Genomic DNA, 27,738 nt, shown 5'->3' on the forward strand with positions numbered 1-27,738 from the left:
GTATCAAGAGAATGTACTGTAGAACTCTTTGGTTCTGTTTTTATTGCAAGTAACAGAAAACTCTAACCCAGTTCTGTCAACAATGAGGAAATTTATTGTCTCACAAAAGTAAATGTGCAGATCATGTCTTTTATTGTCTTAGTTTTTCCTGGATGGGAATCACCCACATATAAATTAAAACAATTGTTCATTGGAATTAGGACATGAAAGAAAAAACACCTTCCCAAAACACCTAAAGTAGCAAGGGAACAAGTTTTTCTGTGACCCTTACTAAGTAAGGAAAAACTGACCAAAAATAAAAGAGAAAGAAAAAATTATAATCAGAGCAAAGTAAAAATTCCAGGGAAAATTTACCACCTTCTATTTACATGAGCCTGATTTCACTTACACGTGGACATACTGACAATGGACTTGATCTGAATGCATATGTGATGTAATTAAATATTTGACTTCTTGCTGAAGAATTCCATGGATAGAATTCAGAAAATTGATGGATTCCCTGAAATTATATTGTGTATTTTATGCATGTGTATGTGTGCATTAATCTATAAAAAGAGACTATAATAACATTTTTCACTTAACAAAGGGATTTGTAATCTAAAAAAAGATTAAAAGTGATTAGTGATCTATACTGAAAACTAAAAAACTAAGAGTTATTTTCAATAGTGTCATGAATATGATTCCAGGTCTGAATTTGATCAACAAAGGGAAAACCTAGGTGAGGAAAGAATTGCTCTTAATTTTTTTACTTACAAAGACTAGGGTTTGGAAAAACTTAGTATTCATGACAATAAGAAGGGGAAACCAGGCACAGTGGCTCACACCTATAATCCCAGCACTTTGGGAGGCTGAGGTAGGTGGATTGCTGAGGCCAGGAGTTCAAGACCACCCCTGGCAACATAGGGAGACCCTGCCTCTGCAAAAAATACAAAACTTGGCTGAGTGTGGTGGTACACATCTGTAATCCCAGCTACTCAGGAATTTGAGGTGGGAGGGTCACTTGAGCCTGGGAGGCAGAGGCAGCAATGGGTCATGATGACACCACTGCACTCCAGCTTGGGTGACAGAGCAAGACCTTGTTTCAGAAAACTAAATACAATTTTTAAAACTGAAGAAACAAAATAAATGTGTATAAAGAACACTAGACTATATTATAAAAATATTTTGAAACAGTGATAATTAAATATAATTAGAACTTGGATCGCCATATATATTTTAAGTGGAAATTGGTACAATTAATCATGAATCCTCTTGACAGTTCAGAAACACTAGTTTTAGATTTAAAACTCAAAATCTAACAATATTATACTGGAAAACTAATATAATTAGTAACTCCGCCTTTCAGTGTACTAGCAAGCCACGAGGACCTTTCAACTCCATGTCTCTTTAAACAGCACCTAGATTTCATTCTATGCCCAGAATATTATAAACAGACACTGTGGACTCTGGATTCTCCACGTCCTTTCTCTTTCATCTTCAAAACAGAAAGGCCATTTGCCACCTTCACGTATCAATAGAAATTACAAGTTACCTCCTACGGAGCACACATCTGAACTGTTAAAGCGAGTTGACAACATGAGCGTTAGCTGTAGATATACTTTATTCATATATATTTGTTCTGCAGAATCTTCTCTGGACAAAGAATTTGCATAATTTTCTGTCATTCCAGTTCTGAAAAATATTTATCACTGACTACTTAAGACCTATACCTTAGAAAATCAAGTTGACCTGGATTGAGAAAAGCAGACAGAAACACCATTTATGTTTTATTTTATTTTTTGAGCTAGGGGTCTCGCTTTGTCACCCAGGCTGAAGTGTATTGGCACAATCATAGCTTACTGTAGCCTCAACCTCCCAGGCTCAGGCAATCCTCCCATTTCAGCCTTTTGAGTAGCTGGAAATACAGGCGCATGCCACCACACCCAGCTAATTTTTGTATTTTTTTTTTGTAGAGACAGGGTTTGGTCATACTGCCCAGGCTGGGTGACCTCCTGGACTTACACAATCTGCCCACCTTGGTCTCCCAAAGAGCTAGGATTACAGGCACAAGCCACTGTGCCTGGCCAAAAACAACCTTCTTAAAAAATAAGAGTAATCAGGAGTGTGGAGTGGATGTATATACCTAAGTGAAAACCATCAGGAATCACACAAGAATGAATTCCTCTTTGTCTGCTTCCTAATTGGCTTTCATTCATTCATCCACTAATTTATTCAGAGAGACCCACTTGGTCTCCCTTCTTCCACTTTTGCCCCCCTACAAAGTCTCAACATACCATGTCACTCTTCTGCTCAAAATCCTCCTATCTTGTTCAAGGTAAAAACAAAATGTTTCATAATGCTGTTATGAGGCCCTCCATGATCTGCCCTTTGAGACTCCCCCAGCCTCACCCCAGTGGCTGTTTCTCTGATCCCATCTCCACCTTTCTTTCCTTATCCATGACTGCACCTCCATCCCTCACCTCCATATTCACTCCACTCTATCCACATGGCCTCGTGGCATCTCTCTTCCATCACCCCAATCCATCCGCGTCTCAGGGATTTTCATTTGCTGCACTTCCTGCCTTCATGAAATCTTCTCCTAGGTATCTGAGTGAATTGTCCCCTCGTTCCCTTCGTGATTCTTCAGTAAATTTATCAATCCTATATAAAATGTCCATCCTATATTAAATAACAACACACCTCCCCACCCCGTCAACATTTTTTTCCTCTTTACCTCACGTTCTCTTTCTCCATAGTCCTTCTCTCTAACATCTTACATATTTTGTTGTTGTTGTTATCCATTATCTGTCTTCTCCCCCACTAGAATGCAAATACTATAAGGCTGGATTTTGCCTGTTTGGTTCACTGTTGTATCCTCAGCTAAACAGGACAAAGCGTATTTGCTCAACAAGTTGAATTGAATTACTCACCTAACATTTACAAAATGGCTACTATGTACCTGCCATTGTGCTTGACAGGAGATAAATTAGTGATAAAGACTCCTCGTATGAAAAGTAGGACTTGTGCATAAATATAATACCAAGTGCACCATAGAACAGGTGTAGCTATGGTGCAGTGGGACTCAAGAAGCCCTTAATAACATTTTTTAAAATTCCAACAAGTGGTATAGCAACCTTTCCCCTGTCAGCCTGTCACAACATAAGCCAGGGTTTTCATCCTGGTTCAGTTTCCCAATCCGCTATGACAGGTGTAGGGTGGTCTGTACCTGTAAGCCTGGTGTTTGCGGCCTTGGCACTCCAATGACGTGGCACTTGAGCCAAATTAATATTAGTGTTTTCCTATACCTTCCTAAATTGAGCCTTTGGCTTATGGATGTATATAAAATCAGCTTTAATTATATTGCCATAAATAGTTGTAGGATATCCTGCATGCTGGCAGGTGGGAGATCCAATATGTTTCATTAAAATTGTGAGATCAGAAACTTATAAATGAGTCATAAAGTGACACTCTTCTATATTTAACTTCATCTTCAGCAACCATTTTAATTGTTCTTCCTCTATTATTCACTTTCAAGGAAACAGCTCAAGTTCTATTATTTCTAACAGCTGGAAATAATGCCAACCAAGGTACCAAACAGAGAAATGATGCAACAAAGGCATTTGGATTTGATTTTGTCTATAGTTCCCTGTCATTCTGCATCAAAGCCATTCTTCTCAGACCATCCATCAGAAACAGAAATCTACTATCTTAATTATTATATACTATGATATGTAACCCACTTAAATATAGTTATACTCTAATTATTCAGAGCACCTGTAACAGGGATTCTGATATCTAAGACTTTCTCAGTAGCTCACAGGCAGCAAGTTCCTTGACCTTTGCTACTGATTGGGGAAACACATCTCCCACTATTAGTTCCTATTTAAACAACGTTGGTGCTTAAAAATAAGGGTCAGAGATTAGCTCTCTAATTCCCTGGAAAAGCTTAGGTTTCTCAACTCTAGCCTATCTTTCTTTTATCATCACATTTTAATTATTTATTCAGTATCTGTCTTCCTGTTTAAACTAGAGGTTTGTGCAAGGACCATTTGTCCAATTTGTCACTGCCAATTCTAGCTCATTACATTGTGCCTGGTATATTGTATAGGCACTCTACAAATAAATATGTAAATGTATGAATTTATTTTTTAAACATTGAGTTCTCACTCTGAGTTTTGTGCTATGCACCGTTGCCCGCTCAGAACCTATGACACAGAACTTGTCTTCACAATAGTAGATCAGATGTGCACTAAACTGGAACACAGTTTTCTAGAAAAAGATCTGTACCAGTCTCCAAGAGAACCCAGGAAAGGAAAAACGAAGGAAAGCTCAATGGAGAGTATATTAAGAAACATTTCAGAAAGGCCTTCTTTTGAACTGAGTCTTATAATATGAAAAGTAATACATAAGCCAAAGAAAAGGAATGGTAAAGAAAAGAAGAGAAGCTACATCCACACAGAGATATACATGGAGAAAGAGATCTGGGGGTTTATTTAGCAGTTCATGTAAGTCATATTTTATGAGAGGGATGCTTTTCTGATGACGTCACACCTTCCCTGAACAAAACTGGCCAGTGTTTCTGTGAGCAGCTCACAGGTGCTGCCTGTGGCACTAGAGAAAATCCAGTGTATAAGTCACTTGGCTGGTTGACTTTGAAGTTTTGCCATTTTTTGACAAATATTTCATTTGTGAAGATTCACATGCTTTCTTATTTTATTCATGAAGTAAGCATCTATTCATATTTCCATCTCACATTATTTCCACAATTCAAACTCACATGAAATGTAGCCACCTTGCATGCTGGTAGGAACAATCCTTACGATTTAAAAAAAAAAGATATTTCTTTAGTAAGTATAGAAAATATTAAATTTTATAGAGAAAATTCCAGTTCAATTTAGACACTGGATGGATTAATATGTCAGCAGAAGTTCTGACTCTGACAATAGTGATGCTGAAATGTAATTGAGGCCTCAGTGCTTCTTACATTGGACTACATGGACCACTTCTCCCACCTTCTCCCAACACTGTAATCCCTTTGAAAGCAGAGGCTATTTTGCTCATTTTTAAATTACTACCCCACTGGAAAAAATAATAACAACTTGCATAGTTAGGAGTGAATAGGTAGATGTCTGTTGAGTTAATAAATGCCATCTCCTCCCCTCTCTGACTTGCTTTCAAAACAGAAATTTTATCTCCTACCAAGGTACCATTTAGATCTCATTTTGAACAATCTGGAAAGACAACTGAGAAAATTCCCTACCAGTTAAAAACATTTGAGCTACCACTGCTAATAACAATATACTGAGCAATAGTAGGTGCTGAAATCTAATTTTACAAGTGCTCTAATTGTTTCCTTTTTTTTTTTTTTGAGACAAAGTCTCACTCTGTCACCCAGGTTGGAGTGCAGTGCCACAATCTTGGCTCCCTGCAACCTCCACCTCCCAGGTTCAGGCAATTCTCCTGCCTCAGCCTCCTGAGTAGCTGGGATTACAGGCACGCGCCACCATACCTAGCTAATTTTTGTATTTTTAGTAGAGACGGGTTTTCACCATGTTGGTCAGGCTGGTCTCGAACTCCTGACCTTGTGATCCACCCACCTCGGTCTCCCAAAGTTCTGGGATTACATGAACCCACCGGGCATGACCCACCGCGCCCGGCTTCTAGTTGTTTTCTCATAGAGCTGCCAAACAATATTCTACATGTCCACATATGGACAAATATCAAGAGTAGACTCAGCTTGAGGGGGAAGTCTAGGCTCAGAACCAATGCAGCACTAGTATACAAACAAGGTTAATGGATCTAAAAGGTAGAGAGGGAAGGCAGCAGTTTGCTCCCAAACTGGGAGATCAGCAGTATTCTCTGGGAGAGATGGAGATGCAAACTTTCAGAAACCAAAACTCTCATTCAGAACGCTACAAAGTTATGGATTTAATGCCTGAGTAAGGGAGGCTCACATGGCAACTTTAAGACTCATCTGCTCCCCGTCTCTGCCCCAAACCCAGCCTTATACATACAAGGCTATAGCAGTTCATCACTTAAGCTATTTTGAATGTATGCCAGAGAGCACCTCACCTGAATCAGGTGTATTTCATCAATTAGAGTTGCACAATATTCAAAGTAACTATGGGACAAAATGGGGTCCCCATGCTCCAATGTGAACAAAGTTTTCATTTATTAACATCAATTTCCAGAGAAAGTACATACCTGTGAAGTAATACAAGAGTCAGCTACGGAAACATTGGAGGAAGTCATAAAGAAGCTCACTCACGTTAAGTATTTACTGTTTCCCAAAGAAGAATAAGCCTTGTGAAATTTCTGCTTCTAGCCAATGTAGAGTAACAGACCAATTTATCCTTCTACCTCAAACAGCTTAAAAATGAGCAAAATATATAAAACAATGACTTGCAAGACTTGAAGGACAGTGATCCCTAAGAGGAGAGGTGTGCCCTATGATTGCTCCAGCTTACTTCCTTGAGAGTTTTCAGGCCTGGCATAAGGACAGCCCAGCTGACTTCCAGCTGCTCATGGGGAGGTGTTTTGCTGACGCTCTCTACTACAAAACTGGCTAAGGGAAGTGCCAGGGGAAGCTAAGGTAGATGGGTGCTGCCACCACCATGCACTGCAAAAGATGGCAGTGGAGAAGATGTGAACATGGCAGGAGCTAGAGCCAAAGAATCCATCTGCATTGCAAGATCTGGGCATTGTGGCAGCCCGGCCAGTTGTTTTACGTGAGTCAGATGATGGGAAAGCTGTCTGTGCTACCAGGCGCTGGGAAAGCTACATGGCTTGCAAAACCCACGCTCTAAGGACACTACATGCACTGCAGGAACCACAAACAAGCCTCTTGCACTGCAAAAACCTGGCACTACATAAGCCTTCTGCATTGCAAGAGCGTGTATTTGCAAGCAGGCTGAAAGGGAGAAAGAAAACCCCTTTCTCCTGCAATGCGTCCCTAGCGCCTCTATTGACAAAACTAAGCATGGTTCCTGTAAGCAAAGAGAAAACGTATTAAGGGTCCATTAATTTTCTCAGAGCAGGTGGTAAAGGGTGAATTGGCACTGAGAGGCAATGAATTGATTTTATATAGACATTGACACAGTGATTATAAATCTCATGTGGAAATTCAAAGGGCCTACCACAGCCAAAACAACTATGGAAAAGAACAAAGTTAGAGGACTAACATTACTTGATTTCAGAACTATTATAAAGCTACTGTAATCAAGACAGTGTGATATTGTCTTAAAAGAAGACCAAATAGATCAATAGAACAGAATTGTGAATCCAGAAATAGACTCACACAGATAAGGACAATTAAATTTCAACAAAATTTTCAAGGTAATTCTGTGGACAGTCTTCCCAAAAAAAATGGTGCTGAAACAACTGGATATTCATACACACACAACCACACACACACACAAAATGAACTGAGATTCATACTTCATACTGTATACATTGTAAGACTAAAATAGGTGAAAATGGGTAATGAAGCTAAATGTAAAACCAAAGATGTTTTTAAATTTCTAGAAGAAGATATAAATGAGCCAGCTGCAGTGGCTCATGCCTGTAATCCCAGCATTTTGGGAGGCCAAGGCATGAGGATTGCTTGAGGCCAGAAGTTTAAGGCTGCAGTGAGCTCTGATTGCACCACCACACTCCAGTTTGGGTGACAGAGAAAGACTCTGTCTCAAAAAAAGAAAAAAAAGAAAAAGAAAAGAAAATACAAATGAAACTTTTGTGATCTTGGGTTTGGCAAAGATTTCTTAACTAAGACACCAAAAGAACGACTGGATTAGATATAACCCATAAAAGAATAAACCGATGAATTAAAAACTTCTGCTCTTCATAATAGAACAATTTATAATCCTTTGGGTATATACCCAGTAATGGGATTGCTAGGTCAAGTTGTATTTCTATTTCTAGATCCTTGAGGGATCACCACACCGTCTTCCACAATGGTTGAACTAATTTACACTCTCACCAACAGTGTAAAAGCATTCCTATTTCTCCACATCCTCACCAGCATCTGTTGTCTCCAGATTTTTTAATGATCGCCATTCTAACTGGCGTGAGATGGTATCTCAATGTGGTTTTGATTTGTATTTCTCTAATGACCAGTGATGATGAGCATTTTTTCATATGTTTGTTGGCTGCATAAATGTCTTCTTTTGAAAAGTATCTGTTCATATCCTTTGCCCACTTTTTAATGGGGTTGTTTGCTTTTTTCTTGTAAAATCTATTTTAGTTCTTTGTAGATTTTCGAGATTAGCCCTTTGTCAGATAGATTGCAAATATTTTTTCCCATTCTGTTGATTGCTGATTCACTCTAATGATTGTTTCTTTTGCTGTGCAGAAGCTCTTAAGTTTAATTAGATCCCATTTTTCTATTATAAAGACACATGCACACCTATGTTTATTGCAGCACTGTTCACAATAGCAAAGACTTGGAATGAACCCAAATGCCCATCAACAATAGACTGGATAAAGAAAATGTGGCATATATACACCATGGAATACTATGCAGCCATAAAAAAGGATGAGTTCATGTCCTTTGCAGGGACATGGATGAAACTGGAAACCATCATTCTTAGAAAACTGACACAAGAACAGAAAACCAAACACTGCATGTTCTCACTCATAAGTGGGTGTTGAACAATGAGAACACACGGACATAGGGAGGGGAACATCACACACTGGGGCCTGTTGGGGGTGGGGGGACTAGGGGAGAGATAGCAGGGGGTGGGGGTATTGGGGAGGGATAGCATTAGGAGAAATACCTAATGTAGGTGATGGGGGGATGGAGGCAGCAAACCACAATGGCACGTGTAACAATCCTGCACAATCTACACATGTACCCCAGAACTTAAAGTATAATAATGAAAAAAAACTTCTGCTCTTCAAATGTGATTTTAAGAGAAAGAAAAAACGAAACAAGCCACAGACTGGGCTACAAATTATATATCTGATAAATGAAATGCCCAGAAGGTATAAAGAAACCTTAACATTCAATGAGAGAACAAACACTCTATTTAAAAACTTGGCAGACAGTTTAAGCAGACACTTTGCCAAAGAAGATAACTGATGACAAGTGTATAAAAGATGCTTATGATTCTTAGCCATTAGGGAAATGCAAATTAAAACAAGAAGATACCACTACTCACCTATCAGAATGGCTAAGATTAAAAAGATCAATTCTACCAAGTGTTGGTGAGATATGGGAGAACTAAAACCCTCATGCACAGCTGTGTTTTTCACTTTAGAAAACATGCAGTTTCTTTGAGAGCCTACACCTGTTGTGTGAGCTAATGACTCCCCTCCTGTGTGCTTACCAAAAGAAATGACAGGGTATTTTCATACAAATACCTGTACACATGTATTCATTGCACCTTTATTTGTAATAGACAAAAACTGGAAAGAACCCAAATGTTCTTCAGTAGGTGAATAAATGTTTTCAAAATGTGGTATATCTATACACTACACAGCCACAAAAAGAAATGAACTATTGGTGCAGACAACTAAATGGACAAATCGCAAAACGATTATGTGGAATTAAAGAAACAAAAAAGTACACATCTTACAGTTCTGTTATATAAAGTACTAGAAATTGCAAGCAAAGGTATAGTGACCAGAAGCATATTAACTCTTGCCTAGGGACAGGGAAAGGAAGCAGCGGGAAAGCTTACAAAAAGGGATTACAAAAAAAGCATAAGGAGACTTTTAGGGATGATGGAAATGTTCATTTTTCTTAATTGTATGATGATTTTATATCATATAATCTCATGGAATTTTATACTGTAAATAAGTACAGTTTATTATATATCAATTATATCTTCATAAAGTCTTTTTTTAAAAAAGAATAATTTTCCCTTCCACACTATCATCACATTGTGTTAACTCATATGACTGATTTTACAATTTTGACCAAATAGACCAATTAATGGAATGAAGCACTAGTTAAGTGCAAGGCAAAATCTTTACCTCATGACTACATAAAAGAACATGCTAAAGGCATTACTCACGTTACTCGAAGAACTAAGACAAGTACCAGGAAATAATGTGATAACATTGTATAATTTAATATCTTCAAATATGCTGCCAAAAATTCAGAAATCAAAGTGAAGCAGAACCACTAGAGTAGAGGATTCTATGCATGAGGTGGATCTATAGACTTCTACAGAAAGAGAAAAGCTGTACTTTTCTTCTTACGTTTTGAAACACATAAAACAAAATAGTCACTTTTTAAAATAAGTGTTAACCATTGAGTTCTCAGGTAAGTTAGAAATGATACACTGCTGGTAGAAGTGTAAATTAATTCAACCATTGTGGAAAGTAGTGTGGTGATTCCTCAAAGAGCTGAAAGCAGAACTGCCCTTGACCCAGAGATCCCATTACTGGCTATATTCCTAAAAAAATATAAATCATTCTATCATCAAGACACATGATCTGGCATGTTCATTGCAGTACTATTTGCAATAGCTAAGACACAGAATCAACCTAAATGCCCATCAGTGGTAGACTAGATAAAGAAAATGTGTTACATATACACCATGGAATACTATGCAGCCATTAAAAAGAATGAGATCTTGTTCTTTGCAGGAACATGGATGGAACTGGAGGCCATTATCCTTCACAAACCAACGCAGGAACAGAGAAACAAACACCACATGTTCTCACTTATAAGTGGAGCTGAATAATGAGAACATGTGGACAGAAAGAGGGGAAAAACAGAAACTGGGCCTACTTGAGGGAGGAGGATGGGAGAAAAGAAAGGTTCAGGAAAAAAAACCTATCAGGTACTATGCTTGGTACCCAGGCCACAAAATAATCTGTACACCAAAGCCCCAAGTCACATGTTTGCCTAAATAACAAACTGCACGTGTACTCCTGAACCTAAAATAGAAGTTAAAGTATTTTTTAATGGAATTGTAAAAGCCTGCCTTTCATCTATTCTGCTGTTTAACATTGCCTCATAAATTTTTTTTTCACAGTGGTTTTGATTCAGTATATTGACATGGGTTTTCTCTCTCTTTCCTCTCTGTTTTGATATGCCAGATGTATTGTTAAGATTACTGGAGAAATGGTGTTGTCCTTTCCTGCTGGCATCACCAGACACTTTGCCAACAACCCATCCCCAGCTGCTCTGACTTTTCGGGTGATAAATTTCAGCAGGTTAGAACACGTCCTGCCAAATCCCCAACTTCTCTGCTGGTAAATATGATTTTGCATAAATTTTTCAGAGATATAGGTGGCTTAGTACTTTGTACTTAGATGAGGGATATATCTTATCAAGAGAGTCGCACTGTAGTGAAATTACCATCACTCAGATATATTTGTAGATTCAGACACAGAACTTTTACCAGCTACCAAAATTCATTGTAGGTGATTGTGTGTGTATGTGTGACTGCATATGCCTATATGTATTTTAACGGCCGACTATCTCAAGTGGTTAGAGAGAATCAGAGTAAGAAAATCTGTATCAGTAACAGTTTATTCATTGTCTGCTTCATTTATTATCAACAGACAGTGGATGATGATGGTGGGAAATTAGCCAAATAACAAGAATGAATTCCTTTCGTTGTATGAGCATCTTTTTATTTTTATTTTATTTTATTTTATTTATTTATTTATTTTGAGATGGAGTCTTGTTCTATTGCCTGGGCTAGAGTGCAGTGGCACCATCTCAGCTCACTGCAACTTCCGCCTCCCGGGTTCAAGTGATTCTCCTGCCTGAGCCTCCCAAGTAGCTAGGATTACAGGTGCCTGCCACCACACCTGGCTAATTTTTGTATTTTTAGTAGAGCTGGGGTTTCGCCATGTTGGCAAGGCTGGTCTCAAACTCCTGACCTCAGGCGATCTGCCCACCTTAGCCTCACAAAGTGCTGGAATTACAGCCATGAGCCACTGTGCCTGGCCCTCTTTCTAAATCAATTGTGTGTGTATGTGTGTATTTAATAGTTAGAAAATGTGAAGAATTATATTTATGTAAACATATTTGCATGTTTCCTTTATGTCATACATGTAAAGTTCCATCAAAATAACGGTCATTACAATGAAATTGTATTAACTATTAAACCTGAATTTGATGTCTTTATTATGCATATGCACATGCACAGTAACACAAACCCACATGCATGCATGCTATTAAAATGATCAATTATACAAGTTAATTATTTGCAGTGAATAAGCAGAAAGGAGTCTTCTTGACAGCTTCTCCATCAAGTCCTGATGTTCATCTACAAACCTCTAAGTGGTCACCTTCTTCTTTACTGCAACCTCCCTTGTCTACGTGACCTCTGTCTTTTCCCTGTACCATCGCAATCGTTTTCTCCTTCTCTCCCTGAATCCAATCTTGCCCTCTCCAATGCATTTTAACAGCCAGGTGGTCTTTAATAAGTAAATCAGGTCATCTTTGTTCACAACTTCCTGGTGGCTTCACATTACACCTCTCCCAGAATCTAAACGTGGGGCCCTGAGTGGTTTACCCTTGTCTACTTCTCTGTTCTCATCTCACACCATCCTGCCTCAGAATCCTTTTAGCTCCAGCAAGACCTGCCAATCTCAGAAACAGGCTGAGTCCTTTCTCACAACAGGGCTTTGTAGTACTTGTTTCGCCTGGAATACTGTTTCAACCTTCTTCACCTGACTCCAGCGCATCCTTTAGTCTCAGCTCTACTCTGCCTCTCAGACTATCCCATTCTCCTCACCATATCTCCGCCGACCAGCCCCAAACTATTAGCTTGGTGCAAAAGTAATTGTGGTTTCCAGACACCACAGGTTCTCACTCATAGGCAGGTGTTGAACAATGAGAACACATGGGCACAGGGAGGGGAACATCACACACTGGGGTCTGTTGTGGGGTGGGGGGCTAAGGGAGGGACAGCAGAGGAGGGGCAGGGAGGTTGGAGAGGGATAACACTGGGAGAAATGCCTGATGTAGGTGATGGGGGGATGGAGACAGCAAACCACCATGGCATGTGTGTATCTATGCAACAATCCTGCAAGATCTGCACATGTACCCCAGAACTTAAAGTACAATAAAAAAATTAAAAAGTAATTGTGGTTTCTACCATTACTTTTTTTTTTTTTCTGAGAGAGAGTCTCACTCTGTCACCCAGGCTGGAGTGCTGTGGCACAATCTCAGCTCACTGCAACCTCTGCCTCCCGGGTTTAAGTGATTCTCCTGCCTTAGCCCTCCGAGTAGCTGGGATTACAGGCGCCTGCCACCATGCCCAGGTAGAGACGAGGTTTCACCATGTTGGCCAGGCTAGTCTCTAACTCCTGATCTTAGGTGATCCACCCGCCTCGGCCTCCCAAAGTGCTGGGATTACAGGCGTGAGCCACCATGCCCAGCCTTTACCATTACGTTTAAATGGCAAAAACTGCAATTACTTTTGCACCCCCTTGTTATTCTCTCTAAAGGTACCTGTTCTTTTCCTTTGTAGCACTTACTAGAGTTAATAATGACATATCTATTTGTGTTTCTTCATTCATCCATCTCTCCCACAAGACTGTGCAAGCCGTGAGAGAATGGAACAAGTCTCTTAATTCAAATTATTGCTTCAGTTTCCCTCTGTGTTTAGGTTGTGCATGTTCAGCCAGTTTATTTTTCAAGGTTTCTCCATCTGAAATTAAGAATTATGTGCCAATACCTTGCCAGTTTGTTTGTAAATATGACTGGTGTGATAGTTACAGCTTTTGTTGCATTTTTAGGCAGTTACGTTGCCAAGTTCTTAGGCATATGTGCAAGACTTATATACATATATTAACATATTGGTCTGATAAATAGAATCAAATATCACTCAAAATGGTTTTATTTAACAAAATATTATATAGACCCTTGAATTATTATTTTCAAAAGTAAAAAAAAAAACAGAAATAAAATATATCCCATTAATTTGGATCTTATGAACTCTAAATACTTGATCGCTGTTTAACAGGGCTGTGATGAGTGACCATTTAGTCATCTATAGCCTCTTTAGTTATGCAGTGCAACCCACTACCATGACCACCACAGCCATTCCCAGTTTTTAAAAGGTATTGTTGACCACACATTATTCTAGATTTCAGTACGAGCCTTTAGTGTCTATCATCAACCAATTGTTTCCTTAATGTTTACTGAAGAAGACTTCATATGTCACCTTGGCCCCTGGAAACATTTAGGTTTGCAATCCTTATCACAGGGACCACATTGAAGTTTACATCTACTTTTTTCTTATGAAAAAATTTTGCTTGTCACAAAAATATTCGGGAACAATTGTCAACTCCACTATGACACCAAAGAATGCTCAGGGCTTCTTGAGCATTTAAGAATTTCATCTCTGTGTAAGCATTTGATTAGCAAAGCGTTCTTGAATATTTATTAAAGCAGGTTCTCTAAGAAATTATCACAGACCTATGACAGCCTATTTTGCTATTAAACTCAGCAAATGCATTTCTGTAAAATAGTATTATATAATTGAGGGTTTCCCAATTATTCAAATCTACTTAGTATACATTAATGACATGTTGCTGGATATTAATTCCAAACCTCTGTTTTGACATGGTGGGAAAGCGTGACCTGTACAACCAGTATGGGCTGGGATCAAGCTCTGTTTCTTATTCACTGCATGACCTTAAGCAAATCACTTAATTTCACTGACCCTCTGTTACTCTTATCTCCTGTCTGCTTGTGTAGCGATAGCTCTGGGAACTTGGGTAGCTTAGATGCTTTTCAATCTAAAAAACTCGGACAGTCCTTATCAGCATCCCTAGCTCAGCAGGGGCAAAGTCTTAAGTACCAGGTGTATTTTCCACCCCTTTTTTCCATTCCCAGAGTCAAAGAGCTTTACCTTGTCCTCAATAACCTCCTATCCAGAGACAACAAAACCACACTGGTCACACTGAGACTTGGGCACCCTTTCCTAACAGACCAGTGACAGTTTTAGGGCCCTAGTGTTTCTTTACTCAACTTTCTTGATTTATGTGACTTCTGGAAGCTGAATCACAGCAACTTACTTTTGACCTGTTTTTTTTCACGTTTTCACTGTATCAGCCTTCTCTCTTCTCAACCCCTAATTTTCTCTTTTTATAACAAGTTTGCTCATCTTTAAAAGCAAAGTCAATAATTCTCCCTTTGTGGGGTAGATTTTAATGAATTAGTTTATAATGCCTAGCATAATTTCTTAAGCACCTATTATATGCTATTGTACTATATAGGATATTCTGAATGTGAAGCGTCAGCAAATGTGTTGTGTGACAAGTAACTGAATCACTTGGGGCCTCAGCTTCCTCATTATATGGGAAGTAAGTCAGATATTTGTACACTCTTGCCTGATTCTTTTTTATCATTGAGATGAGCATTTGCAAGATAGATTTGGTAAGTGGTCTGTATTCAGGCCTCTGAGCAAAGCTAAGGCTCTCAGAGGGATATAAAACTCCTTAGCTTGTAAAGACTGCACTTTTCTTCTGTATTATAATACCATGATTACTATCATTTAAACTCCAGAATCATCTTGTAAGTGAAGGGAAATCTTTGATGATTTAGATACTCATGGATGAACTATTATGTATGCTGAAAAGGTAGACTGGTAATTTTAGTATCACTCTTTTCTGCTTAGTTGGTGATAAAGACCATGTTTACATTTGGCCAAATATTTCACTGGATAATTTCTGAGGCACTACTACTCAAAGTAATTCAAAAGAAAATAAATGTATTCAGTTCCTTAATTGTATTAACTGACTAATTTAGACAAAACTGGTGCTGTAGAAAGGGCTATGAAGTTTGAGTTGATAAATAATTCACTCTTTAAAGCTCCCAGTTATCACTGTGATTAGTTAATATTACTGGGCACTCACTGAGATTGATAGCAAGACAATAGCTCCTCCCTGTGGATTAATCTACCATCACAATAACATTCAGAACTGTATTTGTTTGAAAACCACACTACTGTTAATAGATTCATAATAATCTCTACAAATAGTCAAAAGATGACTCTAGATATCGGATGACAATTTGCTAAGCTGCTTCTTGTAGGGTTTTGATTTGTTATAAGATGCTACTCAATCATTTTTCTTCCCAAATGAACAGTGATAATACACAAAATGATGCCAATACCAAGGAATTCTGGGTAAACATGCCAAATTTGATGACTCACCTAAAGAAAGTGTCTGAACAAAAACCCCAGGCTACGTATTATAACGTCGACATGCTCAAATATCAGGTAAGGGTATTTACATGGTAAGGATTTCTTTCACATGACATATTTGTTTTCTAAAGTACCTACTATTGAATAAAAGTAACTAAAGTAACACTTCTTTTAACATTATTTAAAAGGTATAATTCATTTTTTTAAATGGAAACTTCAAAAGACAACTTGGGGACTACTGACAAAAAATATGCATACATATTCTTATTAGTTTAAGCTTACAAGTAAAATATTTTATCACAAAATTAGAGAAATGTGCCACAAAAAAATGAAGTTGCAGAACATTATACCAATTAAGATTATAAGTTTGTACTGATAAACCAGATAATTATAATTTTGTTAAGAACATTACTATACTAAAACCTCTTATTTTAAATGATTCAATGTAAACAATTGCTTTTGTTTTTCTAGTAAGATAGTCCTATATAAGAATTCTAATAAAGTCTAACATTATAAATAGTTCAATAATAAAAGAATATTTGATATGTATAGTACAATACATGCAAACTTTATTTTTATATCTGGGATTGCCTTTGTCTCAAATTATTATTGATATAGTAAACAATCCTAATTCCTACCTGGATCCTATAGTGCCTGAGTCTCTTATTGATTCCCAGCCACTTGACTGCCTATATTTTTTTGGGTTTTTTTGAGACGAAGTCTCACCCTGTCGCCCAGGCTGGAGTGCAGTGGCACAATCTCAGCTCACTGTAATGTCTGCCTCCCGTGTTCAAGCGATTCTCCTACCTCAGCCTCCTGAGTAGCTAGGATTACAGGTGTGCACCACCACACCCAGCTAGTTTTTTGTATTTTTAGTAGAGATGGGGTTTCACCATGTTAGCTATGCCGGTCTGGAACTCCTGGCCTCAGGTTATCTGCGCACCTTGGCCTCACAAAGTGCTGGGATTGCAGGCGTGAGCCACCACACCCACCAACTGCCTAGATTTTGTTACACTTTTTTTTTTAATTGACAGGTACAATCGTATGTCTGTATTAGGTACAATATGATATTTTGAACATATGTACGTTGTAGAATGACTAAATTCAACTAATTAACATATGCATTACCTCACATAGTTATTTTTGTAATGAGAACACTTTATATTCATTCTCTTTAGCGTTTTTTAAGAAAACAGTATATGATTATTAACTGTAGTCACCATATTACACAATCAATCTCTGGAATTTGTTCTCCCATCTAACTGAAATTTTGTGTCCTTTGACCAACATCTCTCCAAACAAACCCCCACCCCCACCACTGCCACCACCTCAGCCTCTGGTAACTGCCATTCTACTCTCTAATTCTATAAGATCAACTTTTATTTTTATTTTATTTTATTTAGTTAGTTTTTTGAGGCAATGTCTCACTCTGTTGCCCAAGCTGGAGTGCAGTGGCACAATCTTGCCTTATAGTAACCTCCACCTACCGGTTTCAAGCAATTCTCCTGCCTTAGCCTCCCTTTTAGCTGGGATTACAGGCATGCATTGCCATACCTGGCTAATTTTTGTATTTTCAATAGAGATGGGGTTTCGCCATGTTGGCCAGGCTGGTCTCGAGCTCCTGGCCTCAGGTCATCCACCCACCTTGGCCTCCCATAGCGCCACTGTGCCCAGCCAAGATCAACTTTTAAATATTTCATGTAAGAGTGAGATCGTGTGGTATTGGTCTTTCTGTGCCTGGATTATTTCATTTATCTTATTTTTAATGCATTATAATTTTTTATTAAATATGTTCAGATTATTTTTCTTAAAATGAAGAAACTAATACTTTAATAAAAATCAGAATATCTCAAACTTGGCTGTATTTCTCAATCACCAAGGAACTTATAATTAAATGCTAGTTCTGAATTGATGCTAAAAAGAAATATATATATGTATATATATAAATATAATAAATATTAATAACATATGTTATATGATTACATTATATAATTATATATAGTATGTTATATAATTACATTAGGTATTATATTGTATGTTATAAATAAATATTATATAATATATAATATATTATGTGTTATAAATAAATATATAATGTATATTATATTATTATATTTATTTAGATTATTTAAAGATATATTATTTATATATTTTTTATATATATTATATTTTTTATATATATTTATGTATTTATATATGTGTGTGTAGTGTTAGGCCTAGCAGATATATATATATTAAATATACATATATTTTATTTTATTTTATTGGCTTAGAATGCAACCCAGGTATCTGTACTTTATACAAGTTCCTCAAGAGATTTTATGCATCCTATGCTTTGAAAAACATATATTTAAAATGTTGTAAGGAAACCATTTAAAGTAAAATATCCATATAATGGTAGATTTTTCAAAAATGCAAAAGAATATAATTTTTTTCTTGTGAGAATAGTATCTACTCTTTGAACATTATGGATAATACTTACTAATATATAATATGGCATAAATTCATCACTTATAAATTAAAATATAATAGAAAACACATTTTATTTAGCTATTTCCCAAAATATTTAAATACGCTTAGTGAGAAATGAAAGGAAATAAGAAAGGAAAACTCTAAATGTGATTCTTTTCTCTGAATGAGAAGTTAAATTCCAAGGCAGAAGGCAAATTTCATGCATGGTTTGTATCCCCAAAGTGTGGAAATAGGATGGCAGTTCTTCACCTTCATGGACTCTAATTATATACACTGCAGTACATTTTCACTTCAGATTAAATGTTTGTTTGAAATTTTAAAATCCTGTGGAGTTTTTTATTTCTGTTTGTTATTAAGTAAATCTAGAAAGCAGATAGAATTCATGTATTGCAGTATGAGCTTTGTGTAAAGTATTAAAATGTAGGCAAGGTCCAGGTGTAGTACTAAAATGTAGGCAAGGTCTAGGATTACACCTGTAATCCTAGCACTTTGGTAGGCTGAGGCAGGAGGATCACTTGAGTCCAGGAGTTTGAGACCAGCTTCGGCAACATAAGGAGACCCCATCGCTATTTTTTTTTAATAAATAAATAAAGCGTAAGCAAGATACTGAATTACAGAATTAAGTCGGCTTTCTACTGGCCACTGACCTTGGTTGCTTTATATCCCGGAACCTCAGTTTCCTCATCTAAGGGTAATAACGATATCTGCCTATTTTATAGGTTGCTATAAGAAGCTAATAGCCTAATATATTTCAAAGTACTTCATGAAATGTAAAGAGCCCTAGACTTGCTGTTTTATTTTAACGTGTGCTTTGAAGAATTACTTTGCTGTTGCTTGCCTGGTTTTTGTTGTTGTTTTTCAACAATGCAAGGAATTGGGTAGAGAAGCACAACCAGCATTTTGTGGAATTGCCCTTAAATTGCAGCGTGTTTAGTTTCTGGTCCCATAGCATCCCCCCAGAAATTGGAACAATCAAAAACACATTTTCATATACCCAAAAAGCACCTCCCCAGGTAGAGGAACTATAATCAGGTTGAGAACTACCACTGAGGACAGAGTCCAGAAAATGGGGTGGGGGAGGGAGATTGCTCTGCTTTTGATCCACTTTAGTTAATAGATTTTTAAATAAATGTTCGTCTGCAGAAAGCATTATGCTGCCAATAATATTTAAAGTTTGAAAACTATAATGGTTAACTAGTTTAAATTGTCATCAAAAGCGATATCTGTCATTTTATAAAAGAATTCATTTTGGGGCTTGTTTCTGCCAAGACCACTCCTGCCTTGAAAGTTCAACCTGCCTTCAGGACCCTTCTCCATGGTGACCATATGCACAAGCACTTCCTAGACAGCTGTTTATATCCTTCAAAATCAGCAAAGCTCATCATACTCCATGAATAAAAATCCACGGGCATAGACACCACTTATCTGATCACTGCAATGTACATGTACATGTGAGAGGTGACTCTCTTGGAGACTTACTTGCCACCATAATGAACAATCGTCGAGAAATCGTAACACTGTAAATTTTTCACTGTGGACCCAGAATTCACATCAATATTATTGCCTTTAGATAAATGTTTGTTTTTTCTTCAAACCTGGTGGGTTTTTTTTTTTAAGTCAAGCTCACAGTTGGTTCTAATTAGTATTGACAGTAGAATCTAGCACTGTAGCACTTTCAGCTAGAGGAATCCCAAAGGAAGTAAAGAAAGTAAATCCCTTTGGGATTTGCCAAAGTAAGGACTTGAAACCAGGTGTAAAATCCCAAAGGAGTAATAATAACCTACCCTAGTCTAGCTCACTGGTTTGTTGTTGAAGAGCAAATATGGTAAGAATATTAAAGGTAACACTTACCAAAATGTAATTCCTTAGTGTGTGCCAGGCATCCTGCTGAGTGTTTCACAAAAACATCTCCTTCAATCTTCCTGACAACCCTGTGGGTAAATATTATTGTTATAATTCCCATTTAGCAGATGAGGAAAGAACTGAAGCTCAGAGAGGTTTAGGAACTTGTCCAAGATCACTTAGCTTGTAAGTGGAATGGCAGAATCAGAACTCACACCCGTGACTGTCTAGCTTCTCGGCCTTAGCTCCTGGCCAGCCTGCTAGTCCACCTCCTCAACTAACATGAAGTGTATTGGAAACTCCAAAGTGCTACGGAGACTCTCTTAGCTGCTTTCGTGTTTTTAGTCTGTAATGGTTTACCTGGAGCTCTCTCTCACAGCACCCTTCATGGTGCCTCTCACTCATGGTTGCTTGTGAGCAGCATAAAAAACATTATGACATTTTGATGTCTAAGAACATCCCTGTGGGAGAAAATCATAGATTCTGGTTTCGTTTCAGATTATTGGTCGAACCTTAAATAGTCTCTTTCCTGTCATTTGGCAAGGTGTCTGCCCAGGGTATTCAGTCCACGCCTCTGAACCTGGCAGTGAATTGGCGATGTGAGCCTGCAAGCACTGACCTGCGCATAGATTACAAATACAACACAGATGCAATGACAACCGCCGTGGCCCTCAACAATGTGCAGTTCCTGGTACCCATCGACGGAGGCGTAACCAAGCTCCAAGCAGTGCTCCCACCAGCAGTCTGGTATGAAGTCTTCTATTCTCTCAACTGGGGGGCTCCTCTGGGTCAAGGAGTCACAGACTTCTTAGCACTTGTGTTTCCTGTAGGAGGAGATGACAGCAGTCCTGTGTATTGGGGTTCAGGGCAGAAAGTAGAAACTGCTGGTATCTATTTTAAGCAAAAACTAATTCAACAGGGACTTCAATGCTTACGTAATGGTGGAAGTGGGAAAGGAATAGGCTGGATCTCTAAACATGCCTCCCAGACCTCTGCCGAACTGGCCTGCCACAATCGGGGGAAGGAGAGAAATTAGAAGGCTTCCTGTAGATCCACTGAATTCAAGAAGCCAGAGCTGTAATTCTGATCCTAGGACCAGCAAGGACCTATTGACACCTCCTTAAGTGCTTCTCGGCACCCCCAAACCAGAGGCTAGAGTGGACCCCTGTTGTTCAAAGATACCCACATCTGAGTTAGGTTGCTGATCAGAGGAAAATAGCCAAGGAACCTGCAGAAGAATGGCCTCTGCCTCCCTTCTGTCTTCTAAATCTCAAACCATGCACGAATTGGTAGACTTGATTTGCACCTAGGACCCTAACTGCAAAGGCCTCTGAGAAATGTAGTGTCTCATTTTCTAGCCTCTGAACTATAAAAGGCACACTAGAGAAGGCAAGGGTCTAGAAACTGAATAGATTCATCGTGCCTATGTCATCTGTTTTGAAGAACTTGTTCTAGAAAGAGCATTTCATTTTTTCCATATGACTGTCAAAAGCAAAAAGTAGAATTTGTTTTAAAGATGAATGTCAGCCAGATCATGAACCCAATTTTAATTACCTTAATTAATTGATTAACTGATACTCTCATCTGTCTTCCCATGTATTTGCTTTAGCAGATGTATATGAAAAAACTCATTTAACTCTGCTTTGTCCTCTAAATGTACATCTTATGGTGTTCTAGCTAGTTAAAATAAGGTCGGGGAAAAGAGAGATTTATGTATGTCTGGGAGGGGGGAGAGAGAGAGAGAGAGAGAATTTTTAAATTGTAGTGAAACTTTTCAAGATCTATTTTTAAAAATTAATACTATCCAGAAAAAAACATGGCATCCATTAAACAAAAACCCTTGCATATGCAAAAACTTTTTACCTAATTTATTTTTAGGAATGCTGAACAACAAAGAATATTGTGGAAGATTCCTGATATCTCTCAGAAGTCAGAAAATGGAGGTAATGAAATCACAAGCTTATTTTATTTGACATGTAAAAGTAAAATAGCTTTTAGGTATTTGCCAACTATTACCCAAAACATGTAGCAATAAAAACAAACAGAATACTTCACTCCATTTTTGCAGTTACTTATTTCAATTAATAAAAGCAAAAAATTCTTCAGTGAATTCTCTTTTTCCCGTTTTCTACAGACTCCATATCAAACAAACTATTGTTCAGGCCTCTTAAGGAGTCACGTTTCCATCCTGTGTCAGATCCACACTCCCGGATTAGATATTTTTCACTCTCCTCAGATATTAATTATAGATTGGAAATTACAAGGGCTTCCAAGTAGCACATATTCAAATTTGGAGGTACCATCTAACGGAAGTAGAATGTTACCAGTGTGCAAATAGAGTTGCTCATAATATTCAATGATAAATTTCATTTAATCACCATTTTGTCAGTAAAGTCTGATTTTGTATGTTCTTTTGAATGCAATGTCCAGGATTACATCCAGAATATTATGTTGACTGTTACCTTGTAATACTTTTTTTAGGGGTGGGTTCTTTGTTGGCAAGATTTCAGTTATCAGAAGGCCCAAGCAAACCTTCTCCATTAGTTGTGCAGTTCACAAGTGAAGGAAGCACCCTTTCTGGCTGTGACATTGAACTTGTTGGAGCAGGGTATCGATTTTCACTTATCAAGAAAAGGTTTGCTGCAGGTAAATGAGTATCTTGATTTTTTCCATTTGCAAAAATAATGCTGCCTTGACTACTCTTCCTTAAGAGGAATAGGTTGTGATTTTCTCATCTTTTTCCTCCACCTCTTTCCCACTTTCAACTCCCATCCCAGTTAGAAAACAAACCAACTATTGAATGAAATAGAAATAGGACAATGAACTAGAAATCCGAAGTCAGGAGGCTCTGGCTACTCATCCTAACACTGTTTCTTAAGTGGGGCTAGCCAGTTGTTCCCATTATATAGATGTGTATACTCAGGTTAATGGAGTAAATCCTACCTTTATTATATTGACAAACGAGATAAATATTGTTTGCATTTTTTTTTTTTTTTGAGACAGAGTCTTGCTCTGTCGCCCAGGCTGGAGTGCAGTGGTGCCATCTCGGCTCACTGCAATCTCCCCATCCCAGGTTCAAGCGATTCTCCTGCCTCAGCCTCCCTAGTAGCTGGGACTACTGGTGCACGCCACCATGCCAGCTAATTTTTTGTATTTTAGTAGAGACAGGGTTTCACCATGTTGCCAGGCTGGTTTCAAACTCCTGAGCTCAGGCAATCTGCCCGCCTTGGCCTCCCAAAGTGCTAGGATTCCAGGTGTGAGCCATGGTGCCCAGCTTTGCCTTTTAATTTATTTCCCACCTGAAAACTTTTTGTTCTCTGACAAGGCTTCATAGAGTAGACTTGTCAGGTTTAGCTGAGATATGGGAGAATCTATTTTTCACTTTGAGTTATTACAAACTCAAAAGAATCTAGGTCACAGATCAAAACTTGTCACCCAAAAGCTGAATATGGCCATGAGACAGGTTTTATTTAGCACAAAATATGGGGTTTTGTTTTGTTTTTTAATTGGGGGAGAGGAACTCCTAATACTAGAGTGATTATACTTTTCAGTGATTTGCTGGAATAAATCCTGTTTTTTTAATGTTTACTGTACTGGTGTGATTATTGATTATACCGCTTTCACTCTAAAAAATGATCCAAGTTGGAAAATAAATTATATGATCACCCTTTCTAAAATAAGTTGGATTCTCACATCCAGAAATAAATCTCCCAATCTATACTGGCCAAAACCCAAACCTCTGCAAACTGTTAATCTATGGAAATATGAAAAGGCAACTAACTGATCTTAAAAATTGAAATTGATTTGGAAACTTTATGTATCTTTTATTCGTATTGCACCTCTAGCATATGCAGTATCTGCTCCTAGGGGCAGGGAAGGAGGAACAGAAATGCTACCCATATAATAATTACATTATTGAACTAACAGGTAACCTGTCGACATGTTATTTTGTTTTGCAGGAAAATACTTGGCAGATAACTAATAAAATCTCATGCAAGGATTTGGAAGATTCATATAATGGAGAACTGATGTGTGAGAAACAGGTTTTAATTTCGGTTTGATGAAAACAAACCAATATCTGCACTTGGGATATAACAGGTGGAAAGTCAATGACTTTCAGCTGTGATTTCCCTCACACAATACCCTGATGACCAGTCCTACAGTATTTACTTCTAGGTGTAATATTGTTAATGGTTTTAAAATGTAATTATTGTATTTGTAAATTGTACTCTCATTCCAGTAAGGCAGTTAGACACTTGAGTTTTAGCATTCTACCATTCCTGAAATGGATGTAATTTAAACTGTGGTATGTAAATTTAATAGTAGTATTGTTGAATGGCACAATGCTTACAGAGGTAGATTGCATTTTGTCAATATATAAAATTAAATATAATATTGATAGCTGTCATAAAGGGGGTGCCACATATTAAAGAAACTTAAGTGGAACCAGAAGAAAAAGAAACAAATTTACTTTTCTTCAATCCTTAATATGTTTTACTCTAGTGCTAAATATAAATTCTATCTTCAAATGTTTAGTGGGATAAATTGAGAAACTATTTCAGAAAAAAAATTCTAAGGTTACAGCATATTCAAAAAAAAAGCATTAGTTACCACTTTTTAAAGAGCTTTTTTTTCAAACTGCAAATTTCATAAAAATGCAAACTGTGTAAACAGGGCCTCTTATTTTTATAACTTGTGTAAAAAGGGAAAGCAATTCATATTTAAAGTTTAAGTATATTAAATTATAATCAAGAGTTAAGAAGATGTTGAAGTCTTAACTACTTGCCCCTCTCTACAGTTTAGCAAATGTAGAGATTGCTGAATAATCAGACGAAAACCAAAATTGTGGTTTTAAGATTTCAAGACTTTCCATAGTTGAACTGGTTAACAACTTTTGCTCAATTACTCTGAATAGATGGTCTTACTCATCCAGTATGGAGGAATGTTATCTTACATCTTCCTCTTTACCCACAGGAATCAAAACACTGAGACTGAGAATTTAAAAAAAAAAAAAAAAAAAAAAAGTCCCCTCTTTAAATCCAGAAGGAGTTTTAATCATTGTTTATGTCATTTGAGAATGGAAAAATAAACTTTATAAATGAAATTCTAGTCATATTACTGTGTAATAAATTTCCTTTTGGATGATTAGGATTCATTGTATAAAACTAAATCTTTGCCATTCTCAGAGAATCAAGAGGAGAGTTATCCAAAATGTATGTCATTTCATGGTTGCAAGGTATAATAAAAACTGCAATTATTCAATCTGGTCCCACGATATGAACATTTAGAAAGACGAACTTCTTCAGGAATCTCAGTTGTAAAACCTTCCCTCATTAAGCTCTGAAAATGACAGTCTTCCTTTAAGTCACAGGTCTTATTTAAACATAAACCAATTTCTATTATAGGTTATGCTGTTAAATAACTATAATTATTAAGTTATTATTTTTATAATTGGTTGTTAAATTTCATTTTATATCCACTCAAATTTAACAAAGCATCTTTAGCCCCTTTAAATTTTAGAATCAAATTAAATTTTTAAAGTCTTACTTCTAAAATGAGATTGTGACTGGCAGTTGTTTATAGTGAAACTTTTTAAATTAATCTTTGTACTCCTCTATGAGTGCTTGCTACCAAGAGAATGTTCAAAATGATTTGTTTTACCTTGGAAAAATTCTTACTATTCAACAAACTCTCCGTTGGCTCCCTAAAGCAGTCTGGTGTTGAAGCTTCTTTGAACAAACTAATTAATATACTCCTTTTATGTAAAGGTATCCAATTTGATTTTGAAACCAAAATAGAAAATGCAAGATTTTAAATTCCATGAAACATGGAATTTATGATGCTAAAACCAATGGAGAGTAAGCAGCAGAAAATTGAGAATTATCCAGCATATGAATATAACAATGTGTTTTTAAGTAATCAATTCATTTAAAAAATTGAATATTAATACAAAGCATATTAAAAATGTGTACATATTACTGGTTCTCATGTCTTTGTATTTGTATTTTATTTTGTTTTATTTTATATAGATCTAGAATGAATTAGCAATTAAACACAGGGTTTTCTTCCCCAAAAAATAATTTTATTGATTTTTAAAAATGTAATTAAAAACATAGATTACAGCAATCTCTAACATTATTCAAATGTTTCTAGGGACTAAATTAGAAACTGTGAAGAAATCCTATGATCCCTTAATTGGTCTTTATGAAACAGAATGGGAGTCAGCAATTTCAAAATGATTAAACTTTGAATAACCAGAATCTCAATAGAAAATGTATCCCTTCACCTTTCAGAAAAGAGATCAAATAATAACACAATAAGCTGGTATCAGGGATTTGCATTTTGACATTTTGTTTTGTTTTGTTAATTTGGTAGGTTATAATCTCCTGTTAATCTATATCCACAGTACTGTAGAATAAGCATTCATATCCTGAAAAATGATCCTACACAATGGAAGAGTCTGTTATTAAAGACATATTAAGTCAGATTCATTTATTCATTTTATTCCCAAGTCAGAATAAAATAAACTACTATGTATTAAAATGACTTTCAGTACTAAGGATTAAAACAAAAAGAAATGGTTCTAGTTAACCAGAACGCCATTTCCTGAATGTTATAATTTTTAAAAGGTTCTGGTTTGGCAAGATAAAAAGTATGAATGATGCTACTTTATTTTGGCAACATGGAAAGTATGTTTTTCTTTTCCAATAAAATCCATATTTTCATGAAATTTTTAAAAATAAATTTTTATTAATAATTATTCTGAATTTTATCATAATTGAAATTTGTAATTACTAAGAATTAAATTTTTAATCATTTTTAAAGCTGTATTCTTCTCTACACCCACAGCCAAAATGAAAAGTCACTGCATGGTATTTGGGAATATATTTCACCTGTAGAAGAAAAAATGTCCACAATTCAAAGGGTTTTGAGTTAATAGGAATCCCTCAGTCAAACTACATCATTTTCTTTGTTTTATATATTCTTAATCAGCAAAGTGTTTGAGCCATAATCACACATATTTCCATTTCTAAAGCTTGCTTTAGAAAAGCAGATAACTATAATACATTGGCTGTACCACTAACTCCTGCTGTATAATATTGGACAAGTCACTGCCCTTTTCAGTTTCTCATCTTTAGCTGAGGAGTTGGGATTGCCAGTGGTTTTCAAGCTTTTCTTAACAGCAGGACGTTTTTTCTAATAATATTGTACATGGAATCCTGGTAGTCAAAACAGCTCAAAGCAAAGCAGGAGTTTCTCCAACAGTTTAAATCTGGGTTCCTGAGAGCATGGTTTAAACACCATAACAACACACAATGATCTA

At 36.9% G+C, this 27,738-nt stretch overlaps 1 protein-coding gene across 23 annotated transcripts in view; it reads left to right on the plus strand.

Annotated features, from left to right (window-relative positions):
- Window positions 1-27,174, plus strand: part of SGIP1 (SH3GL interacting endocytic adaptor 1) — a 220,181-nt gene extending 193,007 nt beyond the window's left edge. For all 23 annotated transcript variants that reach the window (XM_064372455.1, XM_064372456.1, XM_064372460.1 and 20 more), the window contains 6 exons: window positions 11,029-11,184; window positions 16,043-16,175; window positions 20,959-21,161; window positions 22,293-22,357; window positions 22,896-23,060; window positions 24,374-27,174. In XM_064372455.1, the coding sequence (XP_064228525.1) occupies window positions 11,029-11,184; window positions 16,043-16,175; window positions 20,959-21,161; window positions 22,293-22,357; window positions 22,896-23,060; window positions 24,374-24,396 (745 nt within the window). In that variant the 3' untranslated portion in view covers window positions 24,397-27,174. The remainder of the gene's footprint in view (window positions 1-11,028; window positions 11,185-16,042; window positions 16,176-20,958; window positions 21,162-22,292; window positions 22,358-22,895; window positions 23,061-24,373) is intronic.
- The last annotated feature ends 564 nt before the right edge of the window (window positions 27,175-27,738 follow it).

The sequence above is a fragment of the Aotus nancymaae genome, unplaced genomic scaffold (genome assembly GCF_030222135.1).
Source record: "Aotus nancymaae isolate 86718 unplaced genomic scaffold, 86718_ANA_hifiasm-v0.15.2.pri h1tg000007l, whole genome shotgun sequence".
NCBI lineage: Eukaryota > Metazoa > Chordata > Mammalia > Primates > Aotidae > Aotus > Aotus nancymaae.